The following is a 19,100-nucleotide window of genomic DNA, read 5'->3' on the forward strand; positions in this document are numbered from 1 at the left end:
TAAGATGTTGGTTGAAAAAGGGAAAAAGAAAAATAAAATAAAAAAAAAACAGTCAACAAAAATTAACTTTGATGAACTAATGAATCATGGTAAAAAAAAAGCCATGAATTCTATGTGGAGTATTCCCCTAGCGCTGGAGTTCTCCCGTTCTCCTTGATCGGTAAACTTGGTCTTGGCTTGCTGGCTGTTCGTGCTGATCTTCTGGGGGAGGGGCCTGTTGCTGTGGTTCCCAAATGTCTTTGCCGGAGGCGGAATTGCCCCGCCCTTGTCGGTCCTGCCTAAGGAAGCTGCTCCGGTTTGCTCTCAGGAGCTTTTGTTCCCTGCAAGCTCTCGGTACAGCTCTGGAGGACCAGGGCGAAAATGGTGGCCTCCCAATCTCCACGCGGAGGAGCTGAGAACTCGGGGCCCGCTCCTCGGTGTGCCCTCAGAGAAAAGCAGTCACTCCCTTGTCCCCGGTCTCCAGCCGCACTCCGTGCTCACCCGGCCTGTGACCGAGCGTTTCTATCTCTGGCCCCCGACCCCGTGTGGCGTCTCCAAACCCAGCAGATCCCTGCGGTGCGCTCCCGCGCCGCTCCTCCCCGGGGAGGAAGGGGAGTCTCCCCGGCTCTGCCGCTTGTTGGGTCCCTGCTGGAGGAGCAGTGGCCCGACTGTCACTGATCACAGTTTATGGCCACCCCGAGCTGAGAGCCCGCGCCTCGGCTCCGTCTCTGCAGCCGGCTTCCCCGCTCCGATCCCTGGGAGCTCTGCCGCACTCAGGCACCCCCGGTCTTTCTGTGACCCCGAGGGTCCTGAGACCACACTGTCCCGCGAGGGTTCCACCCCCTGCTTAGCCACTGCAGCGACGTCCCTCAGCGGAGCCGACTTCTAAAAGGTCTGATTTTGTGCTCCGCGGCTCTAGCACTTGCCAGAAGCGGCCCACGGAGGCCCCCTCCCCCGCCGTCTATCTTCCCGAATATCGCCTCGGATTCACTTCTCTGCACGTCCTACCTTCCAGTAAGTGGTCGCTTCTCTGTTCAGAGAGTTGTTGCTACTCTCCTCTTCGATCTCCTGTTGAGTTCGTAGGTGTTCAGAATGGTTTGATCCCTATCCAGCTGAATTCCTGAGACCAGACGAAATCTAGGTCTCCTACTCCTCCGCCGTCTTGCTCCGCTCCCCAGATAGGTGATTCTTGACATTGATTTGGATGCTTAAGTTTGCTAGGTGTTTTTTTTTTTTTTTAAGATTTTATTTATTTATTTGACAGAGAGAAACACAGTGAGAGAAGGAACACAAGCAGGGGGAGCAGGAGGGGGAAGCAGGCTTTCCGAGGAGTAGGGAGCCCCATGCGGGGCCTGATCCCAGGATCCTGGGATCATGACCTGAGCTGAAGGCAGACGCTTAACGACTGAGCCACCCAGGCGCCCAAGTTTGCTAGGTGTTTTATTCTCTTGGCATTTCCTTCCTGGTTGCTTCATGGGCTTTTTTTTGTTTGTTTGTTTTTTGTTTTAATTTATTTATTTGACACAGAGAGAGGGAGAGAGAGATCACAAGCGGGGGGTGGGGTGGCGGGTGGGTAGAGTGAGAGGGAGAAGCAGGCTCCTGGCACAGCAGGGAGCCTAAATTGGGGCTCATTCCCAGGACCCTGCGATCATGACCTCAGCCGAAGGCAGACGCTTAACTGACTGAACCACCCAGGCACCCCGCTTCATGGTTTTAAAGTGATTGCCCTACCCTATATTTATGCTCAGAGGCAGGTAGGAAGAAGGTGAAGGGGGAAAAGAAAAATGCAGAAAGGAAGCCAAGTCAGCTTCCTTTTAAGGAGTGCTCCTGGAAGTACCACCCAGCAACCTCCACTTATATCTCATTTGTTGAAACTGGTTCACGTGGTATCCATCTGTGGGGAAGAACAGTTCTTAGGGGGGTATGTTGCTCTCCCCAACAAAATGGGACTCTATCAAGAGGGAAGGAAAAATGTATTTAGTTGCAATTTGCCACAAATATCTTTTTTTTAAATCCTTTCCTAAATGGTATAATTTCTCAAATACTGTACTTCAGCCCAATAAATTAGAGATCTCGTACCTTCCTACTTCTCAGCACAGTTCTACTCTCCTAGAATGTTGTTCGTCTTTCATTCATATAAATCCAGTCTGTTGTACAGAATCAGTTTTAAATGTGACCTCTCTAATAAGACTCATCAGTTTAAACCCAGTTTGAAATGTTATTTATTCCCTCCAGATACTAGCAAGCAATTGTCACAGTAATTAATTTATTGAGAATTTATGTTGCCTTAGTGGGATCTCTTCTCCTGGTGCCTGTGACTAATTTTGTTTGTTTTGTTAATATTACATATCTGTATTATGTTTCCTCAGTTAACTTGTAAACTTTAGCTTTGTGGTCCTTGTCCACAGGAAGGCTATAATCTCAGTGTCTCTCACTGTGCTTTGTATATAGTAGCACACAATATTTATTCAGTTAAAGAATTTAACAAAGTCACTGCTTTCAGTGACGCCTTCTTTATATATAAGGGATGCCTTATCGGTATCACTTTCTTTTGTAACTTACTGTTTTTTTTCTTAACAGGCAAATGTTCTGAATAAAACTCTGCTTGGGAATGGCTTGCCTTACAATGACAGAAATGGAAGGAACATCCGTATCTCCTGTACAACAGAATGGTGATATTCCTGGAAACGCGAATCCCGTGAAGCAAATAGATCCACTCCTACAGGTGTATCTTTATCATTCTCTTGAGAAAGCCGAAGGAGAGTATCTGAAGTTTCCAACTGGGGAGTATGTTGCAGAAGAAATTTGTGTTGCTGCTTCTAAAGCTTGTGGTAAATATATATATAAAAAAAAATATTTTCTCCTTGGGGCACCTGGGTGGCTCAGTCAGTTAAGCGTCTGCCTTCGTTTCAAGTCATGATCCTGGGGTCCTGGGATCGAGTCCTGCATCGGGCTCCCTGCTCGGCGGGAAGCCTGCTTCTCCCTCTGTCTCTGCTGCTCCCCCTGCTTGTGCTCTCTCTCTCTGACAAATAAATAAAAATCTTAAAAAAAAAACAATTTTCGGGGCACCTGGGTGGCTCAGTTGGTTAAGCGACTGCCTTTGGCTCAGGTCATGATCCTGGAGTCCCAGGATCGAGTCCAGCATCGGGCTCCCTGCTCAGCAGGGAGTCGGCTTCTCCCTCTGACCCTCTTCCCTCTCGTGCTCTCTATCTCTCATTTTCTCTCAAATAAATAAATAAAATCTTTAAAAAAAAAAACCAAAAAAAACCAAAAAACAATTTTCTCCTTGTTAATAGATCATCACTTCAATTACGCTACTCTAATACAATGTACATGGATAACCTATTATTTTTTTATTTTTTAAAATGCTCATATGCCAGTGTGCTGTCAAAGGGGGAGCTGCCAGAGCTTGGAGACCTGTTTGCTACCTGGTGGTGCCTCACACTGAGGGTTTTGCAGGCGCCGAGCTCCTCGGTTGCCCAGGTGCAGCTCTGGAAGTCCCTGGTGCAGCTGCTGCCCGCCACAGGGTTCAGGCAGCAAACTTTGATGGAGTGTGTTGTTTCCAACACGGGAGAGTGCACAGGCCCAGGGAGCATGGCTGCCTGCCTCCACCTAGATTTCAAAGGGTGGAGCCGGGCAGCCGGGAGCCTTGGCGCCAATCTCTGGTAAAGCTACAAAGACAGAAACCTTGTCCCAGTGTGTCCTGTAGGCAAGAGAACAGATTGTCATGTCAAAGAGGATTATTCTTAAGCCTTAGGTCTAATGGAATTTGCCCTGTTGGATTTAAGACTTGTTTGGGACCTGTCACTCCTTTTTTTCTGCTCCCTTTTGGAGATCTTATGCCTGTCCTGTCGTATTTTGGGAGCATTTAAATTGTTCGATTTCACAGATTCACAGCTGGAGTGCAGTTTGCTTCAGGATGAATGGTACCTTGGGTCCCACCCAAATATGATTTAGTTGATATTCAGATGAGTCTTCGAACTTCAGACTTTTGAGTTGATGCTGGAATGAGTTAAGACTTTGGGGGCTGCTGGGATGTAGTGAATATATTTTGAATATGAAAAGGATGTGAATTTGGGGGTACCAGGGGCAAAATGGTAGGTTTGTATTGCTATGTCTTCATGTCTCCTTATCTTTTTTCTGCAGTTTTTACTCTAGAAGTTTTATTTGGATTGCTTTTTAATAGTTTCCATTGCCTCAACATGTTCGTGTTTTGCTCTACCTTCTTTACTAGATAGAATATATTACAGTACCTGATTTAACTTTGTTCATTGGTAATTCTACCATTTCTGTCATTTCTGGGTATCCTTCTACTGATTGATGTTTCTTCTGGTTATAGGTCATATTTTCCTGCTTTTTCAAATGCCTACAATTTTTGATTGGATGCTGGATATTGTCATGTAAATTTGCAATTTACATTGTTGCCTGCTGGATTTTGTTGTATTCTTTAAATAGCAATGGACTTTGTTCTGGCGCGTGGTTAGGTAATTGGTGGTTTACTTAGCTGCTTTTGAGATCTTTTCCTCCTTCTCTTTCTTCTTCTACCTTTCGTTAAATAATCCAGTATTTCTAGTATATTCACAGAACCATTCAGCTGTCCTGTCAGTTTTTAGTATCCCCAGAAAGGAACCTCTTAACCCATCAGAAATCATTTTCCATTTCTTTCCCAGCTCCCTCAACAACAAGTCTGCTTATATCTCTAAGAATTTGTTTATTTGGAACATTTCATGTAAGTGGAATCATGCCATATGTGTTTTTTTGTGACAAGGAGTTGAATTCCTGAGTCATATTGTAACTTTGTCCTTAACCTTTTGAGGAACTGCTGGAATATTTTCCGGGCACCTACATCATTTTACATTTCCACCAGCAGTGTGTGAAGGTCCCAATTTTTCTGCATCCTGATCAACACTTGTTATTACTGGTCTTTTTGATGAATGACATACTAGTGGGTGTGAAGTGGTATCTCATTGTGTTTTTTTGAAAAAGCTTTATTGATAAATGATTCACATATCATACATTTCATACTTTTAAAAAGTGTATATTTCAGTGGTTTTTAGTATCACCAGTCAATTTTAGAACACTTTTTCATCCCAAAAGAAACTCTGTGCTATCACTCTCAAACCCGTTCATCCCTTTCCAGCCTCAGGCATCCCCCAGTCTATATTGTCTCAATACATTTGTTTGTCTAGATATTTCATATAGATGGGGTCATATAATATGTGGCCTGTTGTTACTAGCTTCTTATACTCATGTATAATAGCCCCCTGCCATGGAAATCTTTAGAAAAGGTGAAAGATTCATGTGGTCTGAAGAGAAACTCCCAAGTATTCTACTCATACAATTTTTGTGAAGTTCACCCATATTGTGCCATCTGTCAGTACTTCATTATTTTATGGCTGAATAATATGCTTCTCTATAGATAATGCCACATATTATTTAACCATTGATCATTTGCTGGACATTTTGGCTGTTTTAGTCTTTGTCTATCATGAATAATGTTCCTGTGAACATTGTGTACAATGTTGTGTACAGTGCGGACAGATGATTTCATTTCTTGTGTGTATACCCAGGAGTGGAATTGTGGGTCAAATGGTAACTCTTATGTTTAACATTTGAGGACCTACCAGACTGTTTTCCAAAGTGGCTGCACCATTTTATATCCATACCAGTAGTGTGTCAGTGTTCTGATTACTCCACATCCCTAATAACACTTGTTATAGGACCTTTAAAACTTATATCCATTCTAATGGGTATAAAATGGTATCTTATTATAGTTTTGATTATTTTTTTCCAGATTACCAATTCTTTTGAGTATCTTTGCATTGCTTATTGGCAATTTGTGGATCTTCTTTGGACAAATGTCTATTCATATCCTTTGTCCACTTTTTAAATAGTTTTTTTTTGTTTGTTATGGGGTTGTTAATAGTTATATTTTCTAGATACAGATCCCTTATCAAATATATGATTTGGAAGTCTTTTCTCCCATTTTGTGTTTTGTCTTTTCATTGTCTGGCTCTGGTGGTGTTCTTTGAAGCAAAGATTTTTCATTCTAATGAAACCTTTTTATTTATTTTGTTGTTGTTGCTTGTTGTTTTTGTGTCATATCTAAGAATCCATTACCAAATCCTAGTTCATTAAGAATTGCCCCTGTAGTTTCTTCTAGGAGTTTTATAGTTATAGTTTTGCTTCACTTTGAGTTCATTTTTGCAGCTGGTTTGAAGTGGAGGTGCAATGTCATTTTTTTGCATGTGAATATCTATGTGTTACTGACTTCTCCCACTTTGTATAGTATTTATAGGGTTCATCTATGTTGTACCATGTATTAGAACATTATTCTTTTATGGCTGAAATACATTCAGCTAAATAGTATCAAATAGATGATACAACATGGATGAACCTTGTAAATATTGTAGGAAGTGTAAAAAGCCAGTAACAAATGAATATCTACATGCAAATCCCAGCACCATTTGATGAAAAGGCTATGATTTTCCTGCTCAGTAGTCTCAGAACCCTTTCAAAGTATTATTTGGCCATAAATGAGTGGGTTTGTTTCTGGATTTTCAATTCTGGTGTCTATATGTCTTAATGCCAATACCATACTCTCTGCATCATTACAGCTTTGTAGTAAGTTTTATAATCCGAAAGTGTGAGTTTTCCAACTTTTCTTGTTCTTTTTCAAGATTGTTGTATTTTTTTTTTAAATCTCTTTTATTAGATTTTGTGTTAAAGTTTTTGTACTGTTATTTTAGGATTACCCTAGATATCACAATGTACGTTTTTGGCTTATTACAGTCTTAAGCTCGTATGTTAATAATTTTCTAAACAATTTAAGAACTTGAGAGCAGTTTAAATCCATTTACTTCTCTTCACTTTTGGTACCATTGTTATCATATGTTTTATTTCTGCAGACATCATAAACCCCACAGGGCACTTACATTATTGTTGCTTTAATAGTCATTCTTTTGTATTTACCCTTTCCTTTGTTCTTTATTTCTGGTACTCCCATGCTTCTACCTGTCACCATTTTCCTTTAGCCTAAAGAACTCCTTTTAGTTTTTCTGTATCTCAGATCTGCTGATGACAAATACCTTCTTCAGCTCTTATTTATCTGAGAATGTCTTTTCTTTTTGCTTTCTTTTTTGAAAGGTACTGTCACAGGGTCTAGAATTCTTGGTTGGCTTCCCCCCCCCCCCCCACTTTCATTCAGTGTTCTTAGTATGTCATATTCATTCATTGTCTTTTGGCTTCCATGGTTTTTGTTGAAAAGCTGCCTATTAGTCTTTTATTTCTCCTTTGAAGGTAATATGTTTCTGTGCTCTGGTTACTTTTAAGGTTTTTTTTTCTGTTCTTCATCTTCAGCAGTTTGACTGTCGTGTACCTATATGTTGTTTTCTCTGTCTATTTTGCTTCGGGCTCTCTGATCTTGCTGAATTTGTAGGTCAGTATCTGTTTAGCTTTGGAAAATTCTTGGCCATTCAGGGACATGTAAATTAGGTCAATTTGACAGGTCTTAAATGCCTTTTATACTGTCTTCAGTTATTTCCGTTCTGTTATTTTTTTGTTCTTCAATTTGGGTACTTTTATTGACTTGTTTTTGTGTCGACTGATTCTGTTTTCTGTAGTATATTGTGTGCTGTTAAATCCCTCTGTTGGTCCATGTTTAGTAGTATCAATATCGCTAAGGAGGTTGTTAGAAATGCAGTATCTCAGGCCCCATCCCAGGATCAGTGAATAAGAAACTTTCTTTTTAACAAAATCATGCTTTTCAAGCTTTTCAACAAAAACCATGGAAGCCGAAAGACAGTCTCCAGGTTGTTATAATGATGAACATTAAATTTTGGGAAAAGTACTGGTATAGTTCATTCTAGCTCATTCAGTTAGGGAGAACAAAGAAACTGTTTATTTATATAGTTTATAAAGCCCGGTTAGGATTTACTCTTGGGATCTTTACAGTGGGACCCATGTTATGTGCCATGTACTTTGTTAAGTACTTTATTCATATTATGGCATTTTTATCCTTCCAACTATCCTGTGAACTCCGTTTTCTGTCCTTATTCTTTAGATGATGAAGTATAAGCTTAGATTAACTACCACAAGTTTACCTAGCTAGTAAATGGCTGAGCTCAGACTTAACTCATATCAGAGTTTAAGCTAATGCTATATAGATTATCACTGTTTAAACTGGGATACTTTTGAGATGAAAAGATACACTGTTGATTATGCTGGAGCAGTCGGCAAACCAAACCTATGTTGGTCCGGCAGGTGATACGCTTGTCCTGTCTGCAGCGCTCGGCTATAGAACACCTCTCTTTTCTTTTCTGTTTAGCTGTTTTAGCTGCAGGAGCATTTACGGCTGATCCTCTGTTTATATACACTTTATGTAACTGCATTTACATTGAATAACTAAATCCTCACGTGCTTTCAGTTTATGCATTACCTTTTCAGAAGCCTTCATTGAAGTCTTTACTTCATTTGACTCTCTTGATAAATGTTTTTACCTCTGTTAAAACCAGAGCTGAATAGAAGTTAAAGTGATGAAAATGTATTTTAATTAATAAACCATTGTAATAGGAAAGATATTCTGGTATAGAAGTGAGCTTGACTGAATACAGCCTGAACAGGTGAGGTTTTATAGCCAAGGAGAAAGATCTGCCGGGGCACTGGTGAATGGAAAGTTACTAAGAGTAGACATCAAGTCTGGGGAGATTCTGAGTCAACCAGCCTAATATGATTCTTGCCATAGGCAGGCCAAGGTCATCAGTTATCATCTGGTAGATAATAGGGGTGAGGAGTTTGATTAGAAAGCAAAGGTGGGGAACTCTTGCTAAATGGACTTAGGATTCTTGCTAAAACTTGATTCTACATGGAAAAACGTATGAGCGATGTATGAGGATTCAGAGGAGCCTTGCTAAAATTTGGTCAAGCAAAGAATCTTTTTCATCTCTCCCCTGTACTTCATTGTTTTCTTATGGTCTTTAACTATCATTGCACTTACCCTTTTGAATTGTAGTTCCCCAGTGGCATCTCTGAGTCATCTGCTACAACGTGAGTTCCTTAAGTTGAGCACTATTTTTATTTTTATATTTCCTGTACCCCTCTTGTGCTTATTATGGAATAGGGACTCTGTTAATATTAGTGGAATGATGACCATTCTTGCTCTAGAATGACATGGAACTAGGTGCTTTTAATAAATAAAAATACGTATAATTTGGACTTGGTGTATAGGGAAAGAAAGAGTTAAAAATGACTGAGTTTTCTGTGTGGTCCTATTTTTTCAATATAATGTATATCTCAAATACAGTGTCATTGCTTTTTCATCCTTTCTAGGACAACCCAATGAACATGAACTAAGAAAAATGAAATAAGTATTAATATATAATTGCCATTTTGGAATAAGATATCAATGTGACTAAACACTTTCTTTTGTTATTTGTTTGCAGGGCTGACTTAACCATTTTTCTTTTGGTGTGTATCCCCTTTTTTCTGACCCTTTTGTGCCAATTTATATAGATACATTCATTTTCCTATTTTGATACCTATAATTAAGGTATGCAGTCCAATTTGAAGAAATTGTTATTCGTCATTTAAAAAAATCCTGGTGATTCATCGATATGAATTCACTTTTCCCGCTTTGTATGATTATGCTGTTGTTTGAAAATCATGACCATTGTCGTCTTTTAAAAAAAATCCTTGTTATCATGTGCTAAGAATAATGGTTCCATATACAATTTTGTTTGCATGATTACATTTAAACTAAATGCTACTCTTTTGTTAAGATTCTCTTCCCAGTATTTTCTCTTCTCGATAATTTCATATCAAGTCTATTATGGCCCTTTCCTGGGCATGTTCATCTCCTACTCTGTCTCTTATATACCTAGAACACTGGCTGTGTGAAGCATTTCGTGCGGAGAGGAGAGGTGGTAGATAGATAAAACAAGTAATATGTGCAAGGCACTGGGACGTGAGATTACCATGCTAACTACTTGACTGATGGGATGATGTTATTCAGATTTTCAAGTTTAAAATATTTTTTAGTGCATAATTAGCCTAGATCAAAATAGTATTCAGATAAAATAACTATTTCTCCAGTTATTGAATGGCATTATTTCCTCTCATGGTTATTTTAAAATTCCGAGAAAGACAAGCCATCATTCTCTATAGTTTCAAGGTGATTTACATGATGAACTCTAATCTTGGTATTGATTAGTATCTTTTTTAATTTCTTTTTTTCCTTTCCCCCCCTTTTTTTGACATGAGGACTTAACTGTTTTTATTTAATGAATTCTTTTTTAAAAAGATGGTTTTTCTCTACTCTACTCTTAATCTTCCTTTTCTCTTTGTCCCATCCTAATAACTGGGGCAATAATCTCTTGTGTATCCTTCTATGGTTTTTTCCATGATCATATAAACATATATGGAAACATAATCCCCCTCCTTCCTATATACACAGTCATGAGGGTTTTGAGATTATTTTATAAAATGGAATCATATTTTATGCTTCTTGCCTTTATCATGAAAACATACATTGTGAAAGATCTATTCAAGCCACACACTTTTACACTAATTTTTTTTATTGAGTTTCCTAATATTCTGCTCCATGGATTGTACTACCATATATTTTTCGATTTTTCTACTCTTGAATTTATATTTTCTTACTACTGCATTGTACTTTTAGGAGTACATTGCTGGGTTGAAAGGTTGACATTTCTAGCAATTATGTAACATCATCCCTTTTCACCATCATCTAATCAGCCCTAGATGTTATCCCTCTTAATTTTGCTAGCTGAATGGTATAAAGTGATATCACATAATTTTAATTTGTATTTTCTTCAGTGCTAGGTATTACCATCCTTTCACATGTTTATTAATTATTATTACTCATGTATTTGCTCTATTGTAAGTAACTTACATCTATTTTTTGCCATTTTCATTTTTATTTTGCATTTTTAATCCTGATTTTTTATTATAAAATATTTAAAGTGATACTTTGTATAGAAGAATATAATACATATCAGTGTAGTAACTGGACAACTTTTCAAATGTATTATTTTGCCATTTTCAGATTTTCCTCTGATTCATTGTTGTGATGAATTACATTAATTTTTCCAATTTAGCCATCTCTGCTGTTGTAAGATAAATGAACTTTGTCTTAATTTCCTTTAAAGAAACATTATGGGATTTGGTTTGCTGTTAATTAAAATGTTGAGGACTTTTTCTATCTGTTTGTTTATGATGTCTGGCTGGTTTTGGTGTCATGGTCAAACTAAATTCCCAAATTATGTCAATATCCCTTTTCTCTCTTTCTTTTTTCTATAATAGTATACCGAAGATTAGAATTGTCTTTCATGTTTGGTTGAACTCACATATAAATTTCGTCCAGGTCTAATTGTGGTTTTTCCTTTCTTCTTGTTATTTCTTTCTCTTTCCCCCCTCTTCCTTTCTTCTTCATTATTTTTTTAAGTGGATATATTATAGTTCTTTTGAAGTTTTTTGTTCTTGAATCCATTTTTTAAAGTTGTATATGTTTTTAAAATTGTCTGCATTTTCAAATTCATTGGCATTGTTTATTCTTTTTGTCTTCATAACCTATAATTATACTTTTAAAAATCATTTGTGTTTATCTGTTTTTTTTTCTTGATCAGATTTGAGAAAAGCTTGTTTATTTTGTTGGTCCTTGCAAATAATCAGCTTTTATTTTGTGGATTCTCTTTATCGAATCTTTATTCTGTTAACTTCTATGCTGTCACATTCTTTCAGCTTAGAGATTACTCTGTTTTTTAATGTATTGAGTTAAATAACTTAGATCATTCTGTTATTTTTCTGATATAATCAGATTAAAGCTTCATTTTCCCTCTTAAGTATCAGTTTAGTTATATTCCATAATTTTACTTTTATTTGTATTTTTTAAAGATTTATTGATTTTAGAGAGTGTGGGGGGAGGGGCAGAGGGAGAGCAGCTTCAGACCGACTCCACGCTGAGCACAGAGCCCAACACAAGGCTCAGTCTCACAACCCATGAGATCACAACTTGAACTGAAACCAAGAGTTGACCACTTAACGTAGTGAGCCACCCAGGTGCCCCTATTCCATAATTTTTAATAGATGTTATTAATCATCATTATAAACGCTCTTTAGTTTCTCATAATTTCTCCTATGACCTGTGAGATATTTAGAAGGGTGTGTAAATACAAGAATGAATGCAAGGATACAGTTTAAAAGTTGTTACTTTTATATGTAACTTACTGAAATTAGTACATATCTATGAGTAAACAGTTGTGATAATTTTAATAAAAATTTTAAATCTTTGTTTTCAATGTGTCAAGTTGGTGTCATTTTTGTCTACAGTGGAGAAGAATGAAAACATTACTAGAATAAATATACTTTGGTTTTTTTGAGGGGTATGTTTTTAAATATATAGGGTTAAAATTTTTTTACAGTATTCATTTCTGATTGAGTTGAAGTATAGTTAGAGAACATGGAATGTGTGATTATTCTCTAGGACTTTGGGAGACTTATTCTTAGATTCCAAATGATTGGGGTGTGTCTGTGTATATATGTGTGAATGTTCTCTATGTCCTGGGAAATAAAGTGCATTAATTAACTGTGTGGCTTGCTGTTTCATATGCTTTTTAAAAAGTTCAGTAGCCGGGGCGCCTGAGTGGCTCCGTTGGTTAAGCGACTGCCTTCAGCTCAGGTCATGATCATGGAGCCCCGGGATCGAGTCCCGCATCAGGCTCCCTACTCAGAGGGGAGCCTGCTTCTCCCTCTGACCTTCCCCCCTCTCATGCTCTCTCTCTCTGTCTCATTCTTTCTCTCTCAAATAAATAAATAAAACCTTAAAAAAAAAAAGTTCAGTAGCCTTCAAACTTTTGTTAATGTAGCTCCTAAAATATCAGTATTTTATTCATTCTTTTAAATTTAATTATAATCATAAGTGGTAAAGTAGCATCCCACCAGAAAAGCTCTGAGCTGAAGGCAGAGCTTCACATACCCTTGGAATTTAAGTTGACTTTTAAAATTTTTCATTGTAAGTTTAAATAGTGCAGAAGATATAGGTACTAGTGCACTGTGTGAAATTTGAATTTAAAAATAAAACTGTTGTGCTATTTTCTTAAATGTATCCAGTGACCTCTAAATATTTTAGTTGATACTCTCATTATCAATTAAAACCCACACGAATTTGAATCGACCTTTCTGTGCAAGACAACTAAAAAAATTGGATAAAATGTTTTAAAAAACCTGCTTGAAAGAGTTCCAGCAATCATATTTTAAAATGTAGGGAAGAAAGATTTAATTAAGAATTCAGTTGTGAGGGGCTCCTGGGTGGCTCAGTCATTAAGCGTCTGCCTTCAGCTCAGGTCATGATCCCAGGGTCCTGGGATCGAGCCCCTCATCGGGCTCCCTGCTCTGCGGGAAGCCTGCTTCTCCCTCTCCTGCTCCCCCTGCTTGTGTTCCCTCTCTCGCTGTGTCCCTCTCTGTCAAATAAATAAAGTCTTAAAAAAAAAAAATTCAGTTGTGAGTCATGTTGAACCAAAAGATGTCAACCGTTACTGCATTTGTGCTGATTAAGAGTTGTTCTTTCAATGCCATTACAAATTATGGATGTTATATAAATGTACTTGTTATTGTCTGTAATCATTTCTTTTTCTCCTTCTTTCCTAGGAATCACACCTGTGTATCATAGTATGTTTGCTTTAATGAGTGAAACAGAAAGGATTTGGTATCCGCCCAACCATGTCTTCCATATAGATGAATCAGCCAGGCACAATGTACTCTACAGAATAAGGTACTTTCTCCAATAAAGTGACTCATTTAATGGTGAAAGGCGAAGTGAGAGAAATCAAACATATTTTTAAATTGCAAGGTACTTGATAATAGAGACCAGAACTTCATTTAAGACATTTTGTCCACCAGAGGACATATTTTTACATATTTTTTCACTAGAATGCTCTGAGCTTTTCTGGTGGGATGCTACTTTACCACTTATGATTATAATTAAATTTAAAAATGATGGGAATGGCCTTTACTAACAAAATCCCAAATGTTTGGAATATTGTTAGTTTCCCAGGAAATTCAGTGTTTTGTGCAATAAAATGTAATCTCACATCTCTTTTTAATAAATTTTTTAGAGTTGAAGTGAAGGAAAGATACGATTTTGCCAGTGTTTATTTACAGGCTCAAATTATTAGTTAATTCATTTCATAATTTATGGAAATACGTTATACCAATTTAGAGAAATCTAGAGGTACTTTTCCACTCAAAAGGATAGAACAAAGAAATAAGTTTCACCTGTGGCTCTTATGAAATAGATTCATTCCATGCAGAGTCAGTGTTGCATAGTAAAAAAGCGCATGGACTCATTCATGATCTTAGAGAGGAAAGAAAAGGAAGCCTTAAAAAACTAAGACTCAAGAGAAACATCCTTACCATGGTAAAGGGTATTTACCAAAAGCAGGTAGCAAATAATATTCTCAAATGCTAAGATGTTAGAAGCAATCTCTGTAAAATCAAAAAACGACAGAAAACAAAGATAGCCACCACCACTGCTTCTATTTAGGATTTTAGTGGAGTTCCTAACAAGTACAGTAAGACAAGAAGAATGAATAAAATACTGAATAATTGAGAACAAAGGGGCTCCTGGGTGGCTCAGTCGTTAAGCATCTGCCTTCAGCTCAGGTCATGATCCCCGGGGTCCTAGGATCAAGCCCCGCGTCGGGCTCCCTGCTTGGCGGGAAGCCTGCTTCTCCCTCTCCCACTCCCCCTGCTTGTGTTCCCTCTCTCCCTGTGTCTCTGTCAAATAAATAAATAAAATCCTTAAAAAAAAATAATTGAGAACAAAGAAACAAAGAGTCATTATTTGGAGATGATAAGATTGTTAACATAGACAATGTAAACAAACTTATAGGCATCAATAATAAGCATTCAGAAGAGTGCTAGGTCTATATGATCAATATGTTAAAATATCAGCTGTTTCTATACTCCACAAACAAACAGAAATTTAAAATAACTAGTAGCAACAAAAAATGCAAAGTACCTAGGATTAAATCTATCCAAAATTATGTAAGACTTCTGTGCAGGTTTTAAGACTTTACAAAGTTGCATTTAAAAGAAGCATGCTAACATGCTACATATGGTTGACAAAATATCAGTATCTTAATAAGAATATTTTCTTTATCACTTTCTGTAATGACTATACTTTCTGCAATTAGCAAGTGTATCTTTTGATTTGAAAAGGTCTGTGTAGCAGAGGTCTACAGTCTTTTTCTGTAAAAGGCCAGTAGTAAATATTTTAGGCTCTATTATCTCTGTTTTAACTATTCAGTTCTGTTATTATAGTGTGAAAACAGCCATGAATAAGTAAATGAATGGGCATGATTGTGTTCCAATAAAACTTTATTTATAAAAACTTAACAGTGGACCAGAATGGGGCTGTGAGGCAGAGTTTGCTGACCTCTTCTTAAGAATTAAAAATTGCTTCTCATCAAATTCATGAATTTTTCCTATTCTTCATGCTGTCTATAAGAGGCACACTTTACCTTAAAAGACACAACTAAACTGAAAGTAAAGGATTGAAAAAGATATAACAGGCCCTCAGTAACCAAAAAGGAGCTGGAGCAGCTATATTAATATCAGACAAGATTGACTTGAAAGATATAAATTGTTATTAGAGACAAAGAAGGGACACTTTATAATGATAAAAGAGTTAATGAATCAGGAAAACATAATATTTGTTTATAATTGTTATAATTTGTATCTGATGACAGAGCTGCACAATTCATTAAGCCAACAACTGACAGAATTGTAGGGGAAAATAGATAATTCCACAATAGTAGTTGGAGATGTCAATACATGACTTTCTTCAGAAATGGATAGGACAACTGGACAAAAGATCAGCAAGATAAAGGAAGACTTGAGCAACACTATAAGCCAGCTAGACATGCTTATGTAGAATACGCTACCCAGCAGCAGCACAATCACATTCTCCAGGGTAGACCACACGTTAGTCTACAAAATGAGTCTCAGTAAGTTTTAAAAGATTGGAATCATGCAAAGTATGTTTTTTGACCATAATGGAATTAATTTAGAAATCATTAACAGAAGGAAAACTGGAAAATTCACTAATATGTGGTAATTAACAACAGTTCTAAATAACCACTTGGTCAAAGAAAATAATCACAAGGGAAAATAGAAAATACTTTGATAGGACTAAAAATGAACATACCAACTTATAGTATGCAGTTTAAACAGTGCTTAGATGAGAATTCATAGCTGTGCACACCTATATTAAAAAAGGAAAAAGTTCTCAAATCAAGAGCATTCTACTTTAAGAAAGTAGAAAAAGAAGAGTAAATAAAACTCAAAGCAAAGCAAGTCAAGGAAGGAAATAATAAAGATCAGAGTAGGGAGGCTCAGTCTGTTAAGCGTCTGCCTTCGGCTCAGGTCATGATCCCAGGGTCCTGGGATCGAGCCCCGCATCGGGCTCCCTGCTCAGCTGGGAGCCTGCTTCTCCCTCTGCCTACCGCTCTCTCACTTGCTGTCTCTCTCTCAAATAAATAAATAAAATCTTAAAAAAAGAAATTAAAAAAAATAAAGATCAGAGTAGAAATAAATGAAAAAGAGAAAGGAAAACAACAGAAAATCAAGAAACCAAAAGTTGGTTCCTTGAAAAGATCAACACTATTGATAAATCTTTAGCTAGATTGATCAAGATAAAAAGAGAGAAGCTTAGGGGTGCCTGGGTGGCTCAATCGTTAAGTGTCTGCCTTCGGCTCAGGTCATGATCCCAGGGTCCTGGGATCGAGCCCCACATCTAGCTCCCTGCTGGGTGGGAAGCCTGCTTCTCCCTCTCTCACTCCCCCTGCTTGTGTTCCCTCTCTCTCTGTGTCTCTCTCTGTCAATTAAATAAATCTTAAAAAAATAAAAAGAGAGAAGCTTAAATTATTAAAGTGAGGAAGAGAGAACATCAATCACTGTGACATTACAGAAATAAAGATTATAGGGAACAGTTGAATGCCAACAAATTACATAACCAAAATGAAGTGAACCATTGCCTAGAAAGAGCAAACTATAGGAACTGCCAAAAGAAGAAACAAAGTCTGGTGGACTTCTCATAAGTACAGACATTGAATTAATAATTTAAAGAAATTTCCCACAAAGAAAAGCCCAGGCCCAAGTGGCTTCAGTGGTAAATCCTATCAAACAAAGAAAAATTAAGACCAATTATTCACAAAAAATGGAAAGGAACACTTCCTAAGTCATTCTGTGAGTTCAGTGTTAACCTAATACCAAATCCAGACAGGCATCCAGAAGAAATGAAAACTATAGGTCAGTATCCCTTATGAATACAGGTATAAAAGTCTTCAAAATACTAGCAAGCCAAATCTAGCAATATATATAAAAAGGATTAAATACCATGACCAGATGGGATTTATTCTAAGAAATACAAGGTTGCTTTAATATCCCCAAATCAATCACTATAATGTACCGTATTAGTTAAAGGACCCAAACCACATGATCGTCTCAATAGAAACAGAAAAAACATTTGACACAAAAAATACTCAACACAATAGGAATGGAAAGGAACTTCCTTAGTCTCACGAAGTGCTTCTACAAAAATCCCAAAGCTAACATTATCCATGATGGCCAAAGACTGATCGCTTTCTCCCAGGGATCTGGAACAAGACAAAGATAACTATTCTTACCACTTCTATTTAACACTATACTATAGAGTCTAGCCAGGGAAAAGAGAAAGAAATAAAAGGCATATTGGAAAAGAAGTAAAACAATCTTTATTTACAGATGATATGATCTCGTATATAAAAAATCCTAAGGAGGGGCACCTGGGTGGCTCAGTTGGTTGAGTATCTGACTGTTGTCGATTTTGGCTTGGGTCATGATCTCAGGGTCCCAGGAATTTATTTTTTAAAGATTTTATTTATTTATTAGAGAGGGTATGCAAGCAAGAGCATAAGCTGGGGGAGCAGCAGAGGGAGAGGGAAAAGCAGACTTCTCCCTCTCCCTCTGCTGCTCCCCCACTGAGCAGGGAGCCTGACATGGGGCTCAATCTCAGGATTCTGAGATCATGACCTGAGTCAAAGGCAGCCCCTTAACTGACTGAGCCACCCAGGCGCCCCATTGAAAGAATTTAAAGAAACACTTACCTAAATGGAACGATACCTCATGTTTATGGATCAGAAGACTTAATATTGTTAAGTGGAAATACTCTTCAAGTTGATCTGTATATTCAGTACAGTCTCTATTGAAATCCTGTCTTTACTACAGAAATTGACAAGTTGGTGGTAAATTCATATAAAAAATCAAAGGGACTTGAAATAGCAAAACAATCTTGAAAAAGAACAAAGTTGGAAGATTTACACTTCCTAATTTCAAAACTTACTCCACAACTCTAGTAATCAAGAAAGCGTGGTACTGTCTTAAGGGTAGGTACATAGGTTAATAGAATAGAAGTAAGAGTGCAAAAATAATCCCTGATATTATGGTGATTGATATTTGACAGAGTGCTAAGACAGTTCATGGGGAGGAATGCTCTTTTCAACAAATGCTGTTGGGACAACTGAATATACACACGTATAGTAGTGAAGTTAGATCACTAACTCACACTATATACAAAACATTTACTTAAAATGAATCATAGACCTAAATCTAAGAGCTAAAACTGTAAAACAGAAGACAATATAGGAGTACATCTTTGTATACTTAGGAGTAGCCAATGGTTTCTTCAGTATGGTACCGAAAGCTCAAGTGACACAAGAAAAATAGATTAATTGGGATTCATCAAAATATATGTTTGTGCATCAAAGGATGCTGTTAAGAATGTGAAAAGACAGCCCACAGAATAGAAGAAAATGTTTGTAATCATATCTAATAAAGGTTTTATATTTGGAATACCTAAAGGACTCTTGTTCAACAGTACAGTCACAGATAACCCAATGAAAATATGGGCAAAGCGTTTGAATAGCATTTTTCTCAATAAGACCTACAAATAGCCAGTAAGTGCATGAAAGGATGCTCAACATTATTATTCTTTAAAGGAATGTAAATCATAAACACAATAGGATACCAATTCACCCATTAGGATGACAAAGGTGTAAAAGATGGAC

The 19,100-nt window shown here is 37.4% G+C and overlaps 1 protein-coding gene across 8 annotated transcripts in view; it reads left to right on the top strand.

The window, feature by feature from the left end:
- The window catches only part of JAK2 (Janus kinase 2), a 147,010-nt gene that overhangs the window by 62,578 nt on the left and 65,332 nt on the right, over positions 1–19,100 (top strand). For 7 of the 8 annotated variants that reach the window (XM_027614590.1, XM_027614588.1, XM_027614591.1 and 4 more), the window contains 2 exons: positions 2,560–2,810; positions 13,642–13,765. In XM_027614590.1, the coding sequence (XP_027470391.1) occupies positions 2,591–2,810; positions 13,642–13,765 (344 nt within the window). In that variant the 5' untranslated portion in view covers positions 2,560–2,590. Of the gene's footprint in view, positions 1–974; positions 994–2,559; positions 2,811–13,641; positions 13,766–19,100 lie in introns of those variants that run through there. The other variant, XM_027614594.1, reaches the window with a different exon arrangement.

Source organism: Zalophus californianus, chromosome 13 (assembly GCF_009762305.2).
Source record: "Zalophus californianus isolate mZalCal1 chromosome 13, mZalCal1.pri.v2, whole genome shotgun sequence".
Taxonomy (NCBI): Eukaryota; Metazoa; Chordata; class Mammalia; order Carnivora; family Otariidae; genus Zalophus; species Zalophus californianus.